This window comes from Canis lupus, chromosome 24 (assembly GCF_048164855.1).
Source record: "Canis lupus baileyi chromosome 24, mCanLup2.hap1, whole genome shotgun sequence".
Classification (NCBI taxonomy): domain Eukaryota; kingdom Metazoa; phylum Chordata; class Mammalia; order Carnivora; family Canidae; genus Canis; species Canis lupus.
Window position 1 is genome coordinate 50,576,428 of NC_132861.1, and position 24,076 is coordinate 50,600,503.

Sequence of the window (24,076 nt, forward strand, 5' to 3'; positions counted from 1 at the left end):
GGTGGGGCTATGGGGGTGGGGTGTCTTCCCTTTGCAGCCAGGGAGAAGGCAGTGGCCGCCAGTGTCAGACCTGGGAGCTCAGCAGTACCCATCGAGGAGCTTCTGCCATGGTGCTGTGGTTCTTAGCATTTGGGGGACCTAGGGCTCCTCCCCTCAAATTCCAGCCCACTCAGCATTCAGCACCCGATGTCAGGCTTTTGTAGAACCTCTGAAGCTCATCCTGACCCAGATCGAGACCCTCAGGATGATGGGAAGGCCCTGCAGACAACCGGGCCGGGGCCTGGCCCTGCCACAGTGTGGGCCCAGAAGGTGTCAGGGCCTCAGTGTCCTAATCTGTCAAGCCAAGGTGCTGCCCTGGATGATGTCCAGGGTACCTTCTGGCTCTGCTGTATGAATCAGCTTTCCAAACTGCCTTCTTGCGTGTAGGTTACAGAAACCCTGGCAACCGGGTTCCCATCCCTTACCTGGCCTTCCTGGAGCACGGAAGCAGGCCACTGCCGGGCCCCTGGTCCATGTCTGGGCCTCGGCAGGCAAGGCACACCCTCCAAAGATGGTGTGATTGCTGCATCGGGGTGGGACCCCCTTCTACTCAGTCTGGGGAGAGGGAATAATTACCGGGAGGTCCAGGGGAGCCGCAGCGGGCGGACCTTGGGTGGCGCCTCCCTGTGCACAGGGTTCAAGACCTGGCTTGGCACAGGGACTGGACCACGGGCTGTCCAGGTACCGCTCCCAGACCTGTGCCCATCAGCGGCCTTCCCCAGCCTGAGCCTGGGCGGGAAACCAGCTCCCTTGTGGGGCCCTGCATGTTCCCCGGGGGCAGCTGTGCCCACCCTGGGTTGCCCAAGGGGCACGGGGAGGAGAGGGAAGATCCACAAAACAAAAATAATCTAGAGAAGGGCAGTTCCAGGTGGTAGTCGCTCAGTGGCGCCCCGGCCTCGGACAAGTAGCCTAACCTCTCCGGACCTCGGTTTTTCCATCTGCAAAATGGGGACAGCAGTACTCACCCCCCGCTCCCACGCCCCGCGCCGGTTTTAAGCGGAGGAGTCCAATGCCCCCGAGGGCTGCAGGAGCCGCCGCCGCCGCCGCAGCCGCCCCGAGCGGGTCGCCCGGACCCCAGCCCGCGGCCCGAGGCCCTTGGTTACGTAACCAGCCGGCGGCCAGGCTGCCCCGACCGCGGCCCGCGCCCAGCCGCCCGCCCGCCCGCCGCGCCCGCCCGCCTCACCGAGCCGCGTCCCCGCCGCTCCGCGCGTCCGTCCGCCGCCCCCGCCGCCGACCCCGCCGCCGCCGCCGGGAGCCGAGCGCAGCCCGCAGCCGCCGCCGCTGTCACATAGTGGAAAACGTGACTGCGCGCGCTGCGCCCGCCCCCGGCTGCAGCCATTGGCTGGAGCGCAGCCTCATCTGCATACCGGGGGGGCCGGGCCTGCGAGCGCCGCGTGCCCATTGGCTGCAGCGCCCGTCGCTCTCTTTACATAAGACGCACATGGAACTCCATGTTCACAGCGTCGGTTCCTCAATGAAGACGCGACGCGCTCGGCCCCCCCCCGCTCGTCCTCCCGAGTGGTCCCTTCCACTTCCGGTCTTCGCTCCTTCCATTCAGGACGGCCGGCGGGCGTGGGCGGGGCGAGCGCGGAGTGGCGCGTACCATCGCGGCCCGGGGGAGCTGGGCGCGGGGCGGCGGGGGCGGGGGGGGGGTGGTCTGCGGAGCGCCGGGCTCCGCGAAGCCGCGGCCTTGCTGGAAGGCTGCAGCCTTCGGGGACCGGCCGGAGGCGCGCCCCGCCGGAGGCCCCCTGCGGGCAGCTTCCATTCATTCCCTCGGTCCCGTTCATTCACTTACTCACGCCCATTCATCTCCGCCCGCCGCGCCGAGCCCAGGCTGCAGCCCCGAGCGGCAGGTGCACGCCCACCGGGCCTCCCAGGGCCGCCCTCGCTCCGCGTCCGCAGGACCGGCAGCTGCCCGAGGGGCCTTTCTTCTTTCTGAGCTCACGTGTCGCAGTGTTGGATTCAGCAAATGAGGGTCCTTTCCACCAGGAGGAGGTACAGGAGAAACAAATGACGCTCCCAACCACGTCACTAGGGAACACGGGCCGGCTCATTCCTGCAGCGGGAATGTAAATAGTCGGTTCACCAAGGCCGGAGGTACCCGCAGCGGCCCTTGCAGAGCGACAAGGAAAGGCGTCTGCAAAAGGAAGGTTTTCCTAAGGTGCACGCCGGAGAGACCCAGGGGCGGGGGGCCTAGGGCTCCCTCCGGGCGGGAGACGGTGCTGCACCTGGAGCACGCAGGCTGCGCACCTGGAGCACCCACGCTGCGCATCTGGAGCACGGAGGCTGCGCACCTGGAGCACCCAGGCTGCACACCTGGAGCACGCAGGCTGCGCACCTGGAGCACCCACGCTGCGCACCTGGAGCACGCAGGCTGCGCACCTGGAGCACCCACGCTGCGCACCTGGAGCACCCAGGCTGTGCACCTGGAGCACGCAGGCTGCGCACCTGGAGCACCCAGGCTGCTGCCGGTTTTCTTTCACTGAGCATTGCCTGGGGCACGTGAAGCCTGGGGTTTCTGTTTAAAGTACCTGGGGAAGGATCCCTGGGTGGCGCAGCGGTTTGGCGCCTGCCTTTGGCCCGGGGCGCGATCCTGGAGACCCAGGATCGAATCCCACGTCGGGCTCCGGTGCATGGAGCCTGCTTTTCCCTCTGCCTGTGTCTCTGCCTCTCTCTCTCTCTCTCTCTCTCTGTGACTATCATAAATAAATAAATAAAAACTAAAAAAAAAAAAAAAAAAAAAGGTACCTGGGGAACGTCCTCGCAGACAGGCCAGAGGCCCGGGACCTGCTTGTAGGACATGAAGCAGCATGCGGGATCCGAGGCCGCTCAGCTGCAGCAGGCTCTGAAAATGCAGGGTCCCAGCAGGGAGGGGGAGCCGGCGGGACTCTGAAGGGCCGAAGGGGCCTCTGGCATCTCCCTCCACTGGGCCTCTTCTTGCTGCAGGCAAACCCACATTCAGGAGCCGCTTCTTTCCTTCTCCCTGACAAGTCGTGAATTCAACGTTGTCAGACACAGATGCAAACTTGGGCCTATGCCAAGTTCATCAGGGCAGCCCTTGCCCCCGGAAGCCCTACCTCCCCCAAACCCCCGTGTGTGGCTCACACTCCAAGGTGAAAGAGGCCCTCCTCCTGTTTCTCTGACACTGACACTTAGACACCCTCCCGCCCCCTCCCTAACACACACGCCCCAAGCAAATCCAGGCCCAGCTGCACCCTGTGTACACCCAAAGGCCTTTTGTTCCTTCATGTACATTGACGTCAATGGTAAGCTCCATTGTTCTGGAAACAAGAGTAAACAGACAGCTCATCCACATCACACAGAGATTCTTCTCCCGCTCAGCTTTTCTGTGGTCCTGTTCCATATTCAGCTTGTAGCCTCATGTCACATTTCCTCCCTAAATTTAGCCTTTTCTATTTCTACCCATAAATCTGGTAGAAAGATGTTGAAATCTATTATTTAAAAAACTATAAAACATAATGGACCTCTAGAACCCATCAGAACCTAACCTATTTTCAGGATCTTACAGCTAAGTTTTTTTTTTTCATTATTATTATTCTTGTTATTGGGAACTTTCATTCACTCCACAAATAGTTGTCTAGGTCTAAGTGTTTGTGGGGGGTTGGTATGCAAAGTGTATCTCATCCGATCCGTCGTTTGCAATGCAGATGAAGTGACACCCGTAGAACCAGGCTAAGTCCATAGGTGCCATTCTCACTGAACCCAGAATCCTGAATGTGTGTGTGTGTGTGTGTGTGTGTGTGTGTGTGTGTGTGTTTGCTACAGGGTTAAAGTGGTGCTGGGAATGAATCCTTTCCTGGTCAGCCTATACTCACCTGGAAATGTGTTGGGTTAGCTGTCACCTTAACACAGAACACTTGGCCAGGCAAATCACTATGAGCACCAAGGGTGACAGGCTGGCAAGGAGGAAGCCGGGGCAGGGGGTGGTAAGCCAGTTTCCCCAGCTGCCTGGGGAATGCTGTCAGGGCAAGGGGCTGGCCGCTGGTGTCTGCCTTCACCCTGCTTCCCAGCCAGGGGCTGCTGAGCTCCCGCCCCCAGGCCACTTCTACCAACCTGTTTGTTCCCATGGGCCCAGCCCTACCCACCCCATGCCGGGGCCCTGCCTGGGGCGCCTCTATGCCTGGGCCTCATGCCCTTGCAGAGCCACTCACCAGTCCTCTCATCCACTTGTGCACTCAGTTAGCCAGCCGTGTCCTGGGCAACTACTCTGCGACAGGCACTGTGTCAGCCAGACACACCTGCCACCGTCAGAGGAGACATTCCTGCTCCGTTCCTCATCTGCGGGAGAAAACACTTGATGTTTCACCATGAAGTATGATGTCAGCCTTAGGTGCTTATCTTTTTCATAGATGGCCTTTATCGGATAGAGAAGGGTTTTTTTCTCTTACAGTTTGCTGAGAGGTTTGTGGTGGTTCTTTTAAATCATACATAGGTATAATGGGGTTTTAATCCATGGCACTTATTGATTTATGAAATTTATTTACTTTATAATAACCCCTCCAAGTTAATCTAGTTTTTGCAGATCTGCAAATAATTTAAATCACCATAGCTTTGTCTCGACTATATAACAATCTGTATAGACTTGCTTACTTCCTTATTATAATTTAAAACAAAAGATATACATGAATGAAAATATTATTGGTCAAGTTTCTGCTTCTTTCAAAAAAAATTTTTATTTATTTACTTGGTGGAGAGAGAGAGCACAAGTAGACAGAGTGGCAGGCAGGGGGAGAGGGAGAAGCAGACTCCCTCCCCTCCCCCCCGAGCAGGGGGCTCGATCCCAGGACCCCGGGATCATGAGCTGAGCCAAAGGAAGACACTTCACCGACTGAGCCGCCCAGGCGCCCTGATACTGCCCTTTTTTTTTTTTTTAATATTGTAAGCTCCTCCTCGATTGCTGTAGGAATCCACTGATTAAACGTGTTCCCAACTGACTTCTCTTATCAGCTTTCTAAATAAAAGACATGGTTTTAACTGAAACCAAAAAATCTGTTCGCTAGCGTATCATTTCAGAAAGGATGAAAACGTCAAACTTCCTGGTCATGAGGCCATTAAAAGAAAACCCAAGGATTGAAGTGTCCCCTTTGGTGAGGGAGGTGGGGGCGGCAGTGGGCAGGCTGAGTTGCGGCCACACCTTTGCCTGGTCTCTGGCAGCTCAGCACCACCCTCTCCGGAGGTCTTGGGCCACCAATACCCTCAGTCTCCTGGTGGGGCCCCAGGAAAGACAGCATGCCAACAGGGCCACCTGTGTGCAAGGTGACTGCCACCTCCCAGGTGCCTCTGTCTGCGGAGGGCGGAAGCCTCTCTCCTGGACTGGTGCGCCACCCGACGGGACGATGCAGGCCCCGTGGCAGGGTCTCTCGTCCAGTCACACGCTGCCCGCTGTGGGGTCCCTGAGGCTGTCACCCCAGTTTGGCTCTGCCCGAAGTGCTGGGGTTGGTTGGCCCTGAGGGGTAGCCAGACAGGCAGCCCCCAACCACGGAGGTCCTGGGGGCAGTGTCAGACTGGGGGACAAACAAGGCCCATCTGCGTCAGGGCCTTGGGTCCTTCAGGAGGTTGAGGTCTGAGCCGCACACGTACGGCGGGGGGTGACGGGGGGCGGGCAGCACAGGCCTCAGGGCAAGCTGAGGCCCAGCATGCACTCACCGAGTTAGGCACCACACTCCACATGTGTGCTGTCGTTTCACCCTCACAGCTCCACAGGACATGTGTCCAGGTCCCCGCCGTCCCTTTGCAAAAGACCCTTGATGTCACAGTGCACCCAGGAATCATGTGGGGCCACGTCTTACATCACCAGGCAGAGACCACCTTTGTCTACAGAATGATCTCTTGGCCACCCTCACCACCACGCCCCTGCGGAGTCTGGGAACCAGGTGACCAGAGTCCAAACTCCAATGTCCGTCTGGAACCCTGAATGTCCTCCCTGCCGGAGAGCTCCCTCTCCGACGTGGCTGGCCAGCTGCTGCCTGAACCCTCTTAATTCCTTTTCAAAGACCCGAAGGATTCACAGGTGCCGACAGCTGGGATGCGGGCTTTTCACATGTCCCAACACCCACCACGGGTCTACGCAGCCATGCTGGCCCTCGGCGCCTGTCCTGGGATGACAGGGCCCTTCCAATTCTGCCCCAGTCTCTGCCTGTAGGTTTTTCCTCCGGAAAATTCTGCCCTGGGCCTCACAGTGTGTTACCTGCCTCGTTTGCCCTGGCTCACTGGCTTCTCCTTGCTGCCCAATGTGGAAGACATACCGCCTGCCCCCAGACCAGAGCTTCTTGGAGGAAACAAAGGGGTTTGACTGGATCGTTCTCAAGGGGTGGTGGTGGGTCACCTGAGGCGCAGAGGCAGGAGCCCAGGTGACTGGACTACAGGCGCTTGGGGCCCGCCACAGGCCCACCGAGAAGGAGAGCTTGGGCAGGAGGGCTGCTGGGTGCCCGTGTCCCTGTCTCTCCTCAACAGGTCGGGCCCTATGAGGGAGGAGGAGGGGCAAATAGGAGGCCCCCACCCTTGTGGCACTATGGCAGCTGCTGTGGCCCCTGACACAGGGAGGGAGGCTTAGGGTGGGGGTGCCAGGGACTTGGGGGAGAGATGGACTCCCTGGCATTGCCACCACCAGCACCTGGGAGCCCCCAGAAAGCCCGTGTGCTTGCCTCTGCACAGTGAGAGGCCACATCAGCGCCACCGAGCAGAGCAGATGGCAGGTGGTGGGGACAGACCCTGGGCCCCGCCGCAGAGTCAGTGGTCTGGACCAGCATCTTGGAATGAGCGCTCAAGGGAATTTGGAATTTGGCATACCTGTCCCTGGCATCAACTAGGACACTCCGCTGAGGCCATGAGACCCCGAGAGAGCTGGTGGGGATCCAAGGAGGCCCCCTGACATCATGCTCTGGACTCAGAAGGCAGTGGATGATTCAAGTTGGGCTCTGCTCCTCGGGAGGCAGGCTTGGGTGGGACAGTCACCCCAGATCCCTGCCTCAGGCAGGGAAGGGGAGCAGAGCACAGAGGACCTGCCCCTCTCCCAAGCTGTGTGGCTGTGGCCTGGGAACGGGGTGTATGGAGGAGGGAAAGGGGGGCCTGCCAAGCCCTGGCCTCCGGGGCCTGGCCGACCCACGGGGTGGGCCTATGGCAGCTATAGGTGGGGGGCTGTGGAGGGAGGGGGATGGTGAGGGGGAGGGGACCCGGGGAAGGCCGGGAGTCCCTAGGAGATTAGAGCCTGTCATTCCCCCTGTGATCCCACCCTGCAAAGCTTCTAGTGCCTCCGAAGCCCTCAGCAGATGGAGGAAGAGCGAGCACCCCACAGGCTGACAGTATCAAACTGGGATTCCATGGGGGGTGCTCGCAGCTTTGGGTCTGCCCTGTGAGCCCAGTCCTGGCCCAGCCTCTCCGCACCCTGTGTGAGTCCTTCAAACTGAACCGAGAATGAGGAATGAGGCCCTGTCCCCTCTGTTCCTTTCTGGGAGACCTCGGCATGTGTGTTCCAGTCCACATGTGCCAGGTGGGGGCAGGGTCCCAGGCAGCCTGGGGCTCACTGGACCTCAGAGCCCGGGTAGCTGTCACCGCCACCCAGAAACGTCATTGTCATAAATGCTATTGGGTTCCTCCCACAAGTCCTGCGTGGGCACGGCAGGGCAAGCCTCCGACTTAGCCTGTGAAGGCAGGAGAGTGCCAGCCGGTCCGTTCCTCACGCTTTGCCCTCTTGTGGGCAAAGATCCCAGTGATGGTTGTTCACTCAGCCCGGCCTGAGAAGCCCTGTAGGCCGAGCGCGTGAACCTGCTGAATGTCTGCTCTGCAGCCATCGGTAAGCAGGGGCCCCGTGGAAATGCCTCCTCCTGCATTTTCTCCCCTTAACCGTCACTTTTGCTGCCCTGGTTTGCACCTCCGGATTACGGCATTTGTTCTCAAGCCTATCTTGAGGCTCTGTTTTCTAGGGAACCTATACTAAGATACCGGATACTGAGAATGGTTCTAGAAAGCAGACTCTCAGGGGCTCATTTTGGGCTAGAACCGTCTGCCCGTCTCAAATAGGGGCCCCATTCCTAGTGGTAAGTGGGACAGTACTAATCGGGGTTCAGCCTTGGACTGTTTTGAATGGATTTTGAGCTAAGAATGTGTTTTCAGTTTTTTTTTTATTATTTTTTTATTTGTTTTGTTTTCGGTTTTTAAAAAAAATTTATTAATTTGAAAGAGAAAGAGAGAGAGAGAATGCATGAGTAGGAGGCGAGGCAGAGGGAGAGGGAGAGGCAGAGGCAGACCCCCAGCTGAGCAAAGAGCCCAACGAGGGGCTCCATCCCAGGACCCTGAGATCATGACCTGAGCTGAAGGCAGATGCTTAACCCACTGAGCCACCCAGGCACCACTGTAAGAGTGGTTTTTACATTATTTAAAGCTTAAAGGGAGAAAAGAATGTCAAAGAGCAAGTTGTAGACATCATGTGAAGCCCACGAAACCTAAATTTTGTATTCTCCAGTCCTTTACAGAAAAAAATTTGCTGACCCCGGTAATAACCCACCAAGCAGTGGTGTATTTGCACTGCAGTTATGTAAATTTTCACCAGTGGCTAATCACAATGGGGCACAGCAGAGCGCCAGGCACCGAGGGACCAAGTGGATGTGGGATTTCGTGAGTCCCATGGTAATGATGCCGATTATGGAGAAGGGTGGCTCCCCATAGGGAGTGCTGGAGACCTTGAAAAACAAATGATAGGCTTAGGTCTGTTTCCTGCCAAACTCAGGCCAAGTCTGCAAGCCCAAGGGCCTCTATGGCAGCTCAGCAAATTCCCATCTCCCGTAGCCACCACATGGACTGTTGGAACTGTCTAGACGCTGAGGACAAGATTCACAGAGCTACAAAGCAGACCAAAGCCGCAGCCTTGACAGGTTCTCTGTACAAGGTCAGCGGGCAGACACGGAAGGCTCCTGGGCCGTGGATGTGGGCAGCTGGAGAGATGGACTGAGAATTTCAAAGTCCCAAGTTCCCAGGAACCTCTTAGGTGGCAGAGGTAGTGCCTTCTACCTTCCAGAGAATGGGTCGTCCTTGCTAGATACCTCACCTGGACCAGGTGCCTTGCAAAATGATGCTTGCTCCCAAGACCTGCCCTCCACACTCACCCCTACCCCCCCCCCCCGACTGCCTTTGATTCCAAGCCTATAAAGAAGGTCACATGTCAGCAGAGCTAGAGGAGGATTCACTGGCTTAGGGGCACTCTTCCGTGATGTAGAACTCAGGGTTACAGCAAGGACACCAGGAACTGGTTCTAATAATTTCCCAGGATGACTCCAGCAACATGCTAGTAAAAGTTTAACAGCTGACTCTCTGAAGGGGGAAGATTTTGTAGCACTTGCCAAGTTTTCTGCTGTAAATACCCAAACTGTGGCCAATTCCAAGCTACCAACGTGACTCTGTTATGAAAGAGGCAATGCCTACAAGGGCCAAATGCGTGAGGAGAGGAGGCCCGCCTCGCCTCACCCCGGGTCCAGTCCAACGTGGCCAACTCAGCATTGCTTTAGGAAACAGTTTGGATTTGCTCAGTTACAAGGAGAGCTCGACACCTACAAGACTATTTTTCCAAACCATTTAGACGATTCCAAAAGGGCCTGTTGTTACCAAATAATCTCCCTGAGGTTTCCATTGTAAGAGTATTCCTCAGTCTTCAAGACCTCTGGCTTCTTGCGTGAGGAGTCTGTGATGGATTTGTGACAGTGGCTCTCAGGACGTTGTTTGTGGCAGAGACAGACCAGTCCTCAGACCACGTGCTCCTGCTCTTCGAGGGCATAAAATCTGCTGTCAGCAGGAAGGAGGCTACTCAAGTTTCCTTCCCATGACTGATGGCCCCGGTCACTCAAATGCTGGTATGCCATGAGGGCTCCAGTGAGGGACTGATGGCTGCCAGGCATCCCTGTTTCTTCCTTCCAGAATGATCTGGCCCTCCAGACATTTCTTGTCTGAGCCTGGGGAGCCAGGAATCTGGGCGGACCTTGGCGTTCCAGCCCCAAACCACTTCCAGCCCTCAGGGTCACAGGCCAGGAGGAGGTCACGGAAAGTCTCAGTTCCTGACAGCTTGTTCTGTGACAGTCGGGAGGGTAAGCTTGGCTAGTGGCTGAGCCAGAGACCCCCCCCCCCCCCGCCACTGGAGCTCAAATATTGACCCCAGAGACCCAGATTTGCAATTTATGACAAGAAAATGGACCTCCTTTGTAGATGAGGATCATAACCTGGCAGTCTCTGTTTTTTTTTTTTTTGGGGGGGGAGCTTTTTTATGCAAATGTGTACACAACAGAGAAACAAAAGGGAACGTCCAAACCCTCACAGTGATTTTTCCCTGGGTTGTGGAACACGAATGATGTTGGTTTTATTCTTTCTGTTTTTCAGTGCCCTTCCTGTAGTCCGCAAGGAGTACTTAACATGTTATATATGTATATGTGTGTAGGTCATAAGTTCTATGTAACCTGCCTTTATATATTATAATAAGCATTTCCTAATTAGAAAGATATAGTTTCAGATTTTATAAACTACCTAGTATAAAATAAAAAATTAATTTTGAGTAGGATGTTTAGTATCAGATTAAACTGGCTTGCTTTGTGATCAGGGTTATACTCATAGGGATGAAGAGCAAGGACCTGAGCAATGAAAAAGCAAAAACACTGGATTTTTCTCCTTGCAAAGGTATTATTTTTGTCTGATTTCATTCCCCAGCATTTGTCTTCAATAATCGGGTAAATATGAGTTGCGCACTATTTTGAACAACCACTGCCGGGGATTTACCAAGCTTATATTTGTGGTCCAAATTTTTGCAAAAATGTGAACAACTTAAATAGTCCACAGAGCAAAAGTCAGACAGCGAAACAATAAACAAACTGCAGAAAACAATCTGACGATGCACACCAGGCACAGCTGTGAGTGCAGCAAACGAGCAGCCGTGAGCTCTCGGGGATTGAGACGTACTGTGCGACTGCACATGTCGGATCTTTGGAGGCTTTTAGGAGTCATGGCAAGACATGGCAAGATGCTACAGACAGATAAAAAGATAAAATGATGGGCATGGATATACCTGTGAAGTCAAAATAAAGCTCACACAGTAATATTCCAAAAGACGAAGCAGAATTTGTGCTTTTTTTTTGTGGGGGGGTATGTATCTTGCATGTCTGACCATATAAAACATGCATGCCAATGGAGACCGACCCTGGGCCTGGGAGGGAATACATAAAAGTGATTTATTTCTGTTGGGACAGATGCAGTGAAAGGGTTTTCCAAGCCTTGCATGCGGCCTTCCTGTTTCACTGGTACAAATAATCCCGGGTTCGGGGTTACTAATTTCTGCACGCTCTTTCTCACGTGGATTTAGACACAAACAGCCTTCTAAGGATGTTGGCTTAAAGGCCCTGCCAAGAGATTGGGTGTGGGCGGTGTGGAGGAGACCCTGGGGGGTGGGGTGGGCAGGCTCACTTGGTCCCACCTGGACCGGGGGTCCCTGCAGGTGCCAGAGCTGGAATGTGGGGCTGCCCTGCTCTTCCATCAGTGAAGATGAGATAGGACCCTCGGGGTCATCTGGGTGAAGACGCGGGGCCTTAAACAGCACCCCCAGCCAGCAGAGGGTGGGGACTGCTCAGTGTCGAGGCAGTCACCTGATGAGACAAGTCTCCCCCATCCCAGGTGCCCGAGACCGGACCACTGTGCATCCTTGTCTCCCACTCCGGACCCCAGCTTCCCGTTCTCGCCCTCCTCTCTGTCCTTGCTCAAGACTCCAGACTTCTCAAACTCAGAACGCGTCATCTGGTGAGGCAACTTTTGATGACATCCATGCCAGGATAGCAGAGGCTTTTTAAGTCTTAGGTACTAAACCTGGGCTCTAGGTTTAGAAGGTCTCCAAATATGTTTGAAAGTCACTCAAGATAAGAATTATTTCTTCCGTTTCCAAGGATGAGCTTCCAAGCTATCCAATGGTGGGTTTTTTTTTTCCCTTAACTCCTTTTTTCTCCCTCCTCAATATTCGTGTTATCAAGATTTTGGGTCACATATATATAACTCCAGAGATGAGCTGCCCTGGAAGCTGCCCTTTGAGGGCAGGAAAGGACCTGACTGCGGGCTTGTAGGTGGAGCTCCTACGATTGCAGGCGGTCCCTCCAGGTCTTTGAAGGGTGCTCAGGCCCAGGCCACATGGTGCTTGCAAGAGCCATGTCTGTCCCTGGTGGCTCTGGGCCTCCCGCTGCATGGCCCGGTGTGAGTGTTCAGTGTGTGTATGTGTGTGGGGTACTTATCCCTGGGGACCAACATCTTTCATCAGCATCAAAAGATTGACCCATTTTCAGCAACCGCCTTCTTGCGGCCAGTGAAACTTTTGTTCAGTTTGTATAGGAGACCTGAAATATGTCTCCAGTTGACAATGGTTGTGTTTAAGAGAAGTGGCATGGGCTCAGCAGGTGGGAAGGAAGCTCAGCCCTCGTTCTTCTGTGAAATCTCACCTCTTTTCTTTCTGGAAAATTTCGAAGACTCTGGCTTCCCCTTTCTGAGCTACAGCCTGAACCTGTCTTCAGGCACAAAGTCAACAGTGGACATGGGAATACCCTGAGAGCACAGCCCCCAGTTGCTAACTGGGATTCAGAGCTGGCTGTCGGGCACCATGGGGTCACCGGCTCAGCGCTTGCACGCAGCCAAGCCCCACGTTCGCAAAGAGAGTTTCAGGCAAAGACAAGCCTCGTGCGCTCAGCCTTTGTCGGGAGCCTACTAGGTCCCAGCAAGTTGAATTGTTTTGGGTTTGTTTGTAAAATGTCACTGCAGTTACAGTAAAAGTAATTGTTTTAATCTCAAAATATTCCAAGGTCCTCTTGCAGGCGGGCCCCAGAGTCCCAGGGTTGGGCCCGGCCCGTTCTTTTCTTCCAGATACTGCCATTATGCCTAGTATTACCTGTCTTACATTTACTGCAATTGCTGGGCACACATACAATTGATCTGTTTGGATTGAACAAAGTGGATGTAAGAGAACTAACGTCGACATTGTTGGCTAAATGTTGGCTTTCCGAGACAGCACATCATGCCTGGGCCTCTGTCTCAGTAAGGACCCAGAGATGGGCATGTCCTTCCTCTTGCAGGGTCATCTAAGGGGAAATATTTTAATTGGTTAAGAGCCAGGACCTTCAAGGTAGTCCTGTATGGACGCAGAGAGCCAACCCTGGCGCGAACCCCATCCCAGTCCTGTTGTTGACTAGGTGCATGATGCTGGGTGAGTTCCTGAGCCTCAGTGTTCTCTTCTGTAGACTAGCTGGAGCGGTGGGACTCTCCTGGGGATTGTTTTTAATTGATTGTTACTGTTTAAAGATTATTTATTTATTTATTTATTTATTTATTTATTTATTCATGAGACACAGAGAGAGGCAGAGACACAGGCAGAGGGAGAAGCTGACACCCTGCGGGGAGCCCGATGTGGGACTCGATCCCAGGACCCTGGGATCAGGATTCGAGCCAAAGGCAGATGCTCAATCACTGAGCTCCCAAGGTGCCCCTGATTATTATTATTTAAGGACTTTATTTATTTGAGAGAGAGAGAGAGGGAGGGAGGGAGAAATACAGAGAGAGAGAGAGAGAGAGAGCACGAACTGGAGAAGGGGCAAAAGGGAGGGAGAAGTATACTCGGAGCTGAGCAGGGAGCCCAACCATGTGGGTCTCTATCCCAGGACCCCGAAATCATGCCTTGAGCGGAAATCAAGAGTGAGATGCTTAACCGACTGAGCCGTCCAGGGGTCCCCCGAGGGTTGTTTTCTAAAAACTAAAATTTAAGTTGTGGTAAAATATGCCTAAAGTAGACATTACCATCATGCTTGTTTTTAGGCGTGCAGCTCCAGAGCACTGAGTGCCTTCACCCCGTTGTGCAAGCAATCTCCAGGACTGGTTTCACGCGGCAAGATCCAAACCCAGCCCACTGAGCACTAGCTCCCCGTCGCCCCCCGCCCCGCGGTGGCCTCTCGTCTGTGGCCGGAGGTCTGTGACTTCCACGCTAGGGCCTCATATCCGTGGAATCCTACAGTATTTGCCTTCTTGTGACCAGTTTATTTCACGGGGCCTAGTGTCCTCAAGGCTCATCCAGGCCATAGTGCAAGGTGGAGCCCTCCCCCCGCGGGCCCCCCAAGGCCTGCAAGGCTGCACCCCTGGCCCACACTCCCTCCTTTCCCTTGGCCAGTTAGGTTGCTCTCTGATCCCCCAAACTTCCCCGAGTTGAGAATTGGGGCCCCACCTCCCCTGCAGTTGATTTTCTGAACTTCGGCCACAAGAGTTAAGATTTTCTTTGCAGGCTGCCAGGGAGGCCCCCCTGCCCACCGTCAGCCTCCCCTGGGCCTCCATGGATTTGTGCACCCCGCGACCCTACAACAACCCTCTGAGCCCCGGATCCTGTCAGCAGCCTGCGGTGGCGCCCCTGCTGGACGGCTGTGTGACCGCAGCACCGGGGGCTCGTGCTCCCTCTCACCCCACTCCGAGGCTTCAGGTCAGCTGTGAGTGTGTGTGGGGTGTGGTGGGGTGGGGGCCTTCAGCTCCACAGCCTCAGTTTACCTGCTGCCTCCTCAGGCTGCTCCTGAAAGCAGCTCTCTTAGCCGGAGGCCCACGGGAATGTGGGCTGCCTGTGGGGGGCAGGAGGTGAGGCAGGCCCCCTCCCTCGGTGGGGGTAACACTTCCTCCTTCGGGCTTATGTGGCTGAGGTTCATCCGTGCCCTGAGACGGAGGATGAGCGGGCTCCCTCTTCCCGGAGCCCGTGTCCTGGCGGGGAGGGGACTTGCACAGCCAGTCCCTCAATCCTCATTGGGTCGCGGCGGGTGGAAGCCTGATGGAGGCCCCAGAGGAGGGGCCCAGGAGTGGACAGGAGTCAACAGCAGGGCGGCAGGTGCGCTGGTTCAGGGGGGACATTCAGATTCTCCTCCCTGAGGGCCCGGCACTGTGGGAAAGGGCACCTGCAGGGGGGCCTGGGCTCGGGGAGGTGGGGTGAGCGGCTCCGGGCCCGCTGAGCTTCTGCAGGGTTGGGCACCTGCCCAGGTGGGACCCTCCCTTCCCTGCTCCGGCGGACACCTGCTCCTGCCGAAAGCTCCAAGTCCACACGTGTGCTTTGTCCTCATTTGCTTTTGGAAAAGAGTCCCATCCTTCACACTTTCCTGGTGGGGTAACAGGGCTGTAGAGGTCAGAACCCACCCAGTTTGCGTGGCTGGTTACGGTCAAGGCCGCTCCAGGTGCTGGCTACCCTTCACCACAGCACCTTCACAGGTAAACTTGTCTTGTAAATGATCCCATTAGAAACACGTATACACAAATGGGGTGCAAACGGGCACCTGGGACACAGCTTACCAACACGGTTTGTCCATACCATGGTTTTCCCTCAGTTGGGGAATTCTCCTCTGACAACTTTTAACTTTTTTTTTTTTTAAGATTTTATTCATTTATTCATAAGAGACACAGAGAGAGAGGCAGAGACACAGGCAGAGGGAGAAGCAGGCTCCATGCAGGGAGCCCGATGTGGAACTTGATCCCGGGATCTGGAATCATGACCTGAGCCAAAGGCAGATGCTCAACTGCTGAGCCACCCAGGCGTCCCTTAACTTTTGTTTTTGATTTAAAAGTTCTTATTTATTGAGAAATGCATCTATATTATAAGGAGGATAGGGAAGCAGAAGAATATCCCACTATCCCAACTCCTGGATAGTCTCTGAAATCCTTGAAATTGATGGATGTATTTACACACACGCACACTCACACACATAGACATTTAACATTGCTGAGATCCCATTGTTTATATAACATTAGACTTTAATTTTTTCATTTAAAATTTTAGTATTGACAAACCATATTATTATTATTATTTTTAATATTTTTTTTAATTTTTATTTATTTATGATAGTCACATAGAGAGAAAGAGAGGCAGAGACACAGGCAGAGAGAAGCAGGCTCCATGCACCGGGAGCCTGACGTGGGAATCGATCCCGGGTCTCCAGGATCGCGCCCTGGGCCAAAGGCAGGCGCCAAACCGCTGCGCCACCCAGGGATCCCTGACAAACCATATTATTAAGAGTCCTTTGGGAAGACCAATTTTTTAAAAAAGATTTGTAGTTATTTATTCACAACAAAGAGAGGGAGGCAGAGACACAGGCAGAGGGAGAAGCTAGATCCCTGAGGGGAGCCCGACGTGGGACTCGATCCCAGGACCCCAGGATCATGCCCTGAGGTGAAGGCAGATGCTCCTCCACTGAGCCTCCCAGGCGCCCCTGGAAAGAGCAGTTTTAATAAGAGTGTGGTCTGTTCAGCATCTAGTAAATAGTTACCGAGTGCCCGTATGTGTTGAAGGTATCAGGGATTCAGGGGTGAGCAAATCAAACAGGCCCCTCTACTCGCTGAACTCACTTTCTGGAGTGATTGGGGTCGGGGAAGAAAAGGGCAAACAAAAACAAAAGGGCACATATGAATAAAAAGCAGTTTCACAGTGTTAAGTACTTTAAAGGAAATAAGGTAAAATGACATGCTGGAGAATTCAGATGTGCTCTATTTTTGATATTTCTGAGATGTCCCATGTGAGCTGAGACTCAAATAATGGCAAGGATCCAGCTATATGAAGATCTGGGTGAAACGTGTTACTGTTATTCAGTTAAAGGGACCTGCAAGTGCAAAGGTCCTGAGGCAGAAACGATCTTAGCAAGCTTAGGAAGAAGGTTTGGTCTTCTTTTTCCCCCAGGCTCCGTTGGAGAGGAGGGAGCAAGGTCTTCCACGCAAATCCGTCAGGCTCCACAAAGCGGGGGCCGGTCACCTTCCAGCTTAGACGGGGCAGCGCACAGCAGGGCACTTGATGGCCACGCAAACTGATGCCTTCCTTCTGAGCCTGCCAGGGAGTTCGGTGTTGGATCCCCGGCCGATGAGGCTGTGTCCTGCAGGCTGACCCACATTCGGGCTCCCAGGCCTTTGTCTCTGGGATCGTCTGCCTCTCAGGGGAGGGGAGGCAGGGTCTGGGAGCCCCTTGCTTTGTGGAGCTCTCTCTCCTGGGGTGAGTCATGGCCACTGTCGTCTCCTCCATTCATTTGGAAGCTGCTTATTTCAAGTGCATCTCCTGCCAGCTCTTTATGTCTCAAATGCTCTCTGTGCCGTGATTTCCTATAGTTATATAATCACTTCTCTGTTGTCATGAATGACTTTTTCCTGTTCTTTTTTCCTCTGAGCCTCACACGACTCTGAGGTGCTTGAGGGTAGTTCAGCCGCCGGCCCGGCCCCCGCACCGCCAGCCCCCGGAACTGGAGGCTCCCCGCCGGCCTCTGGGCCCCTCCTCCCCACTCTCCTGAGGTGGTTCCACGTCTCTTTCTCGGAGTCTGGACTCCTTGGCTGGGTCTTGTCGGGCCCCGCACACCTGCCCCGGTGTCCCTGTGGAGGGCAGCGTGGAGGCCTCAGGAGGATTCATTTTGTGACCGGGATCGTGTCCCCAGAGGCTGCCGCCCATACCCTGTGGCCTGCTTCCCTCACACAGGCTCGGAGTGGGGCCTGGGGGCTCTGCTTCCTTGTCCCCATCCTCTCAGAGACCCTCTCTCATGGCCCTTGGTCCCAAAGGCAGCAGCAAGGCCTGCACAGGGCCTCCTTGGCCTAGATGGCTCCCCTGCTCCCCGCCGGCTGTGGGAGAGGCCAGCATCAGGTTTTCCCCTCATGTGGCACTGGCTGGTGCTCAGTGGACCCTCAGGGCCAGAGGGCTCTCTGCGGCCACACCCCCGTCCCCGCTGCTCTGGGCAACCCACCCTCATAGACAAGCCATTGCTGCTCCCACCCGTCCCAAGGCCCTGGGCCCGGAGGAGGAGTCTATCTAGTGTGAACTTTTGAGGCAGGGGTCTGGGCAGTGCTGTCAGGAAGGCAGGGCACATGAGGACACAGACGAGGGTCGGTGACCTCCCTGAGCCCCCCCCCCCCCCACTTATTCAGGCCAGCCCAGCCAGAAGTGGGTACTCCTCCCAGGAGCCCCCGTGCTCCCAGCTCAGCCTCAGAGAGCCTATCAGGGAAGGCATCCGGGCAGGACACTCCAGCTGTCAGGCGCTAAGGCTTCGTGGGTCCCACCTGGCGGTCCTGCTGCCCCCTCTCTCTTTAACAGCTGCAGGGCCAGAAGCTGGTGCATCTTTGTCTAAAGGCTTAATCATCCTCTTCAGAGCTTTGGGCCAGCCTTTGTGAGCCAAGGGCTGAGCTGTGAAGATGGACACAGTGTCGCTATGTCCATCCCCCAGGTAGAAGACTTTCTGGGAAGCCGGTGGAGGCGCCGGGCAGCGGCAGAGAGGGGAAGAGAGGGGGCTAACCTGCTCTTCACGTGAACATGAAGTATTGGTGGCAGTGTGGGCAAGGATGTTCAGAAACGATGATGTACTTGGGAAACTATTCTTCTTCAAGGAGTTGGATGAACTTTTTGAGAACATTTGTTCTTGGGAAGCAGAATGTGTATGTGTGTGATAAAGATAAACATGTGGACAATCAGGAGAACATTGGAGATCTGGGAGCCCCGGAAGGAGACTGAGTCATAGTGTCCATCACCACCCTGGACTATTCCAAGGGGCTGAACGGCCAAACGTCCCAGGGGATTGTCCCACCCCCTCCTTAGGATGAGTCTGGAATGGAACACCCAGTGCTGAAAGGAAGGGGGGTACATGGGATGATACACATGTAGATGGTGGGGATTCTAGAAAGTCAGGGAGATTTGACAAGGCAGGGGTCAGAAGTGCTCTGGCCATGGGGGTAGATCCAGACTTGGAAGCTGGGGAGCAGGGTTAGTAACTGAGGCTACCCAGGAGGGAACACTTCTGAGGGTGCAATTTTCCGGGTGCTTTTCCTCCCATGGACCATGGAATAGCTCTATATAGTGAGTGTTGTCAAATTCCTCCCCCTTAATTTCTCAGGAAAGTCTCAGACAGACAGCCTATCTGCCTGGCAGGGTATGGGCAAGAGCGAGGTTGGCACCGCTGAGAGGAAGTGAGCCCTGGTGGCTCACCTGACCTCTGTCTGGGTGGCCAAAGCTCATGCAGTGCAGGATGCAACTAGCAGCAGGGACAGTGATGTTCTCAGGTGCAGGGGATTGCAGACGATGACATGGACGTTGCTTACTAGGAGGTACCTAGTTCTCCATGAATTCCCCAGCACCAGGCAGTACTCGGCACTGCTAGCCTTAAAAATAAAACTGTCTGTTATTTTAGTGGCAAAAATGGGTTTATTCTGGAATAACAGAGAATTCAAGGACAAGCAAACTCCAGCAATACCATAGGCAAGTCCCTAGAACAAAGGAGAGAGATTCTTTTCTATAGAGGAAAGAGGGAATTGGGGGGCTGTTATTTATTATTTTTTAAGATTTTATTTATTTATTCATGAGAGACACAGAGGCACAGACAGAGGGAAAAGGTTCCTCGCAGGGAGCCTGATGCGGGACCTGATCCCAGGACTCTGGGATGGGGCCCTGAGCTGAAGGTAGACGCTCAACCGCTGAGCCACCCAGGCATCCCTGGGAGCTGTTATGAACAAAACGTCCATTGAAGGAAATTGGGAGCTGGAAGTGCTTCTCACGGGCTGAGCTGTGACTGTCTTTGGTTGGCTGGGCTGTCTCCTGGCGGGGAGGAAACCTTTCTTCTTGCACTGGGTGGATAAAATAATATCCGCGTGCAAGGTCCCTCTGTTCCTGTTGGATCTGCAGTTGATAACCAGTGCTGGGAATGCGAGCTCCTCCTGCTGGCCTCCTGACTCTATTGTAGGCGATGTTTCCTTTTATTATTTTTCACAGCACACAGCAGGGATTCACTGAACGTGCCTGGACACTTCTTTATGAGCTATCTTCACCGAACACAGTGAATATCCAAATCGTACATGAAAACAGTTCAAATTCACACATCACTAGAGAAATGCAAATTAAAACCATAATAAGATATTATACCACCACTAGAATGACTGCAGCTAAAAAGAATGACCTAAAAAAAGAAAAAGAAAAAGAAAAGAAAAGAAAAAAGACTGACCTATCAGGTCTTGGCATGCATATGAAGCAACTGGAAATCACATACATTGCTGGTAGGAATGAAAGATGATACCACCAGTTTGAAAATCTGGTAGCATCTTGTAAAATCAAACATATTCTTAACATACGACCTGAAAATTCCACTCCTGGGTATTCATTCAAGAGAAAGTGAGTAAGGGACAGGCAGGGCTAGGTAGGGAGAGATGGGTAGAGGGCAGTGCACCTAGGCTGACAGAAATCCCAAATGTGGAAAAATGCATAAGGAACCAGAGATAAGAGAACCTAACCAGACCACCTCATTTGCCTTAAATGTCAGAGACAAGTTATTTTTATGATAGTTACAGATTGACCACTAAAAGCTACCAAATTCAAAGGAGGGGTAAACGTGGTGCTATCAGTGGTAGAGATGTCAAGAAGATTCAAGTTCCCTGGTCAGTTTTCAATAAAACACCTCAGGAACTCTCTCACTCTAGAGAGCTTTGCTTTCTGTTCTTACCTTAACTTAATAAACTTTCACTTCCCTTCACCCTTTTGTGTCCATGAGATTCACTCTTCGACTCCTTGAGACAAGAACCCTGCAGCCCTGCACTATGGAAAACTATGTTTGCACAAAGACCTGTATGTGAATGCTCTTAGCAGTGTTATTCATAAATAATCAAAACCCAAAAGCAATCGAAATATTGATAAACTGGTAAATGGATAAACAAATTATACTATAGAATACTACACAGCTACAAAAAGGAATGCCATATTCATGTAGGTAGCAGCACAGATGAATTTCAAAATCATTATAAGAGAAAGAATTAAACACAAGAGACTATGGACTGTATGATTCCATTTATATGAAACTCTGGAAAAGGCAAAATTATAATGACAGAAAGTGTATCACTGGTTCCCTGGGGCTGGGGTGGCGGAGGAGACAGATTGCAAATGAGCAAGAGGAAATATTTTAGGGAGCGTGAACTATTCTGTGTCATGATTGTGGTGGCAGTAAATAAATGCATCAACCAGTATACTTAAAATAGGTGATGCTTATTGCACATAAATAATAATCAAATATAAAATTTAATTTAAGAAGTCCCACACCTAGGGATCCCTGGGTGGTGCAGCGGTTTAGCGCCTGCCTTTGGCCCAGGGCGGGATCCTGGAGACCCGGGATCAAATCCTACGTCGGGCTCCCGGTGCATGGAGCCTGCTTCTCCCTCTGCCTGTGTCTCTGCCTCTCTCTCTCTCTCTCTCTCTCTCTCTCTCTCTCTGTGTGTGACTATCACAAATAAATAAAAATTAAAAAAAAAGAAGTCCCACACCTAGATACACCATGGGCAAATTCATAAAAACCAATGATAAGAGAAAATCTTGAAGGCAGCCAGATACATAGAACAGAGGACTAGAGCTGACTTTGTGCAATCCAGACGCCAGTGGAATAAAATCCATGAAGTACTGGGGAAAAAAAAGAGTTAACTCAGCTTGCATACTCCGTGAAACAATCTTTCAAATGTGAAAGTGTGATAAATGCTTTCAGACAAAGGGAAGGTGACAGCACGCCTTGCCAGCTGACCTTTGCAAAAAGAAATAGTAAAGGAAGTTCTTCAGACAGGAGGAACGTGATGCCCCATGGAAATTCAAGTCCATGCAAAGAATGAAGAGCATTGAAAATGGAAAAAAAATAAATGTAAATGAAAGTTATAAAGATACTCTTACAAGAACGCGAGAGGATGAAAGAGGTCAAAAGGTGCAAATTTCCAGTTGTAGGAAGTCGCGGAACAGGATGCACAGCATGGCGACTATGGCCAACAACATTGTGTTACATATTGGAAGTTGCTAAAGAGCACATCTTAAAGGTTCTCATCACAATAAAAACTTTTAGCAACTATGGTGGCGGGTATCTAGTAGACTTGTTGCGCTCATCGTTTTGCAGGATATACAAATGTCGAAAGCTAATGTTCTATATGTCCATTACGTGTCAATAAAAAAAAAAGCTTTAAAACTGTAGCTGCCAAGTGCATCTTTTCGTTAGAATTGGACTAGAAACATCACAAAGCCCGCGGGCTGCTGGCGGGCCCCCCGCGGATGGAGCCGGGGCGTGGCTTGTCCTGGTTGCTAGGCGCCCGCGGCACGTGTGGTCCAGCGCTCTCCCAGCAGGCGCCGCGCGCAGGGGCGGGGCGGGGCGGGGCCGCGCGGCGCGTCCGTTGCTAGGGCCGCGCCGCCCTGACGACGGCGCCCTCCGCCCCGCGCACGCGCCGTGGCCGCCGCCGGTGCACTGTGGGATGGGAGCCCGAGCGGCGCGGCGGGGCCGGAGCGGGCGGCGGCGGCGGGGCCGGCGGCGTCCCGGGAGCGCGGCTTAGGCTCGGCCGGCGGGGGCGCGGGGGCGCGGGGGGGCGCGGGGGGGCGCGGGCGGCGCCGCCATGAACGCCGCGGTGGTGAGGCGGACGCAGGAGGCCCTGGGGAAGGTGATCCGGAGGCCGCCGCTGACGGAGAAGCTGCTGAGCAAGCCCCCGTTCCGCTACCTGCACGACATCATCACGGAGGTGGGCGGGCCGGGTCGGGGTGCGGGCTGGGGTCCGACGCGGACGTCGCGGGCCCCGGGGCGGGCCTGGGGTCGGGGCCCAGGAGATGGTCGGGGCCCAGGTGGTGGTCGGGCCCAGGTGATGGTCGGGCCCAGGTGGTGGTCGGGGCCCAGGAGATGATCGGGGCCCAGGTGGTGGTCGGGGCCCAGGTGGTGGTCGGGCCCAGGTGCAGGGCTCAGGCCCAGCCAGATGCAGGACCAGGTAGAGGTCGGGGCCCAGGTGATGGTCGGGGTCCAGGAGATGGTCGGGGCCCAGGTGATGGTCGTGGCCCAGGTGAGGGGCTCAGGCCCAGCCAGGTGCAGGACCAGGTAGAGGTCAGGGCCCAGGTGATGGTCGGGGCCCAGGTGCGGGGCTCAGGCCCAGCCAGGTGCAGGACCAGGTAGAGGTCGGGGCCCAGGTGATGGTCGGGACTTAGGAGATGGTCAGGGCCCAGGTGATGGTCGGGACCCAGGTGCAGGGCTCAGGCCCAGCCAGGTGCAGGACCAGATAGAGGTTGGGGCCCAGGGTGATGGGTGGGGCTCAGGAGATGGTCAGGGCCCAGGTGATGGTTGAGGCCCAGGACATGGGGCCCAGGTATTGGTCGGGGCCCAGGTGCAGGGCTCAGGCCCAGCCAGGTGCAGGACCAGGTAGAGGTCAGGGCCCAGGTGATGGTCTGGGCCCAGGTGCGGAGCTCAGGCCCTGCCAGGTGCAGGACCAGGTAGAGGTCGGGGCCCAGGTGATGGTCGGGACTCAGGAGATGGTCAGGGCCCAGGTGATGGTCGTGGCCCAGGTGAGGGGCTCAGGCCCAGCCAGGTGCAGGACCAGGTAGAGGTCGGGGCCCAGGTGATGGTCGGGACTTAGGAGATGGTCAGGGCCCAGGTGATGGTCGGGGCCCAGGACATGGGGCCCAGGTATTGGTCGGGGCCCAGGTGCAGGGCTCAGGCCCAGCCAGGTACAGGACCAGGTAGAGGTCGGGGCCCAGGTGATGGTCGGGACTCAGGAGATGGTCAGGGCCCAGGTGATGGTCGTGGCCCAGGTGAGGGGCTCAGGCCCGGCCAGGTGCAGGACCAGGTAGAGGTCGGGGCCCAGGTGATGGTCAGGGCCCAGGTGATGGTCGGGGCCCAGGTGTGGGGCTTAGGCCCGGCCAGGTCCAGGACCAGGTAGAGGTCGGGGCCGGAATCAGGGCTGGTGTCAGAGTCTGACCTCCCATAGCCTAACGCAGCCCTTGGGCCCAAGGTGGTGGTCCCCTTGCTCGGAGGTCCCCCTGCATGGGGCTCCTTGTCCTCGCCGCCGCTCCCCTCCCCCTGGGCCACCTCCTCCGGCCCCTCCGGGACCATTCTTTCTTTCCCGACTCCCCCAGTATCTGTTAGAACTCTTCCACCCTGCCTGGCAGTCGTTTCTATGACACCCCCCTCCCCCCCGCCACTGTCAGTGTCAAGCCCATTAAAGGGGATCAGAAATGGTTGGAGAATTCTTCTTTTTCTTTTTTTTTTTT

General features: G+C 54.7%; 2 protein-coding genes and 2 long non-coding RNA genes across 22 annotated transcripts in view; 2 read left to right on the plus strand and 2 right to left on the minus strand.

Annotated features, from left to right (window-relative positions):
* The window catches only part of PER2 (period circadian regulator 2), a 45,025-nt gene extending 39,166 nt beyond the window's left edge, over positions 1–5,859 (minus strand). Inside the window, exons 1-4 of one of the 4 annotated variants that reach the window (XM_072796894.1) lie at positions 5,707–5,859; positions 4,212–4,338; positions 2,788–3,022; positions 1,835–2,095 (exon numbers count right to left, since the gene is read on the minus strand). The gene's annotated coding sequence lies outside the window, so the exon portion shown is untranslated. Of the gene's footprint in view, positions 1–464; positions 488–1,004; positions 1,148–1,222; positions 1,309–1,834; positions 2,096–2,787; positions 3,023–4,211; positions 4,339–5,706 lie in introns of those variants that run through there. The other 3 variants (XM_072796893.1, XM_072796895.1, XM_072796896.1) reach the window with 3 other exon arrangements.
* Positions 5,860–7,240: 1,381 nt separating this feature from the next.
* LOC140616300 (uncharacterized) lies at positions 7,241–21,272 on the plus strand. 2 transcript variants are annotated; one of them, XR_012016845.1, is made up of 3 exons: positions 7,241–7,852; positions 14,336–14,527; positions 16,754–21,272. It is a non-coding gene; the product is annotated as an uncharacterized lncRNA (long non-coding RNA). The 2 variants fall into 2 exon arrangements; XR_012016846.1 differs by lacking the exon at positions 7,241–7,852 and adding an exon at positions 13,886–14,025.
* On the minus strand, positions 19,238–22,131 carry LOC140616299 (uncharacterized). The gene is made up of 3 exons (XR_012016844.1): positions 21,737–22,131; positions 20,532–20,618; positions 19,238–19,917 (listed from the first exon to the last, which is right to left on the minus strand). It is a non-coding gene; the product is annotated as an uncharacterized lncRNA (long non-coding RNA).
* Positions 22,132–22,411: 280 nt separating this feature from the next.
* The window catches only part of TRAF3IP1 (TRAF3 interacting protein 1), a 58,562-nt gene continuing 56,897 nt past the window's right edge, over positions 22,412–24,076 (plus strand). For all 15 annotated transcript variants that reach the window (XR_012016847.1, XR_012016848.1, XM_072796898.1 and 12 more), the window contains exon 1: positions 22,412–22,563. Coding sequence is in view for 13 of the 15 variants with exons in the window: in XM_072796898.1 (XP_072652999.1) it covers positions 22,441–22,563 (123 nt within the window). In the remaining 2 variants the exon portion in view is untranslated. The remainder of the gene's footprint in view (positions 22,564–24,076) is intronic.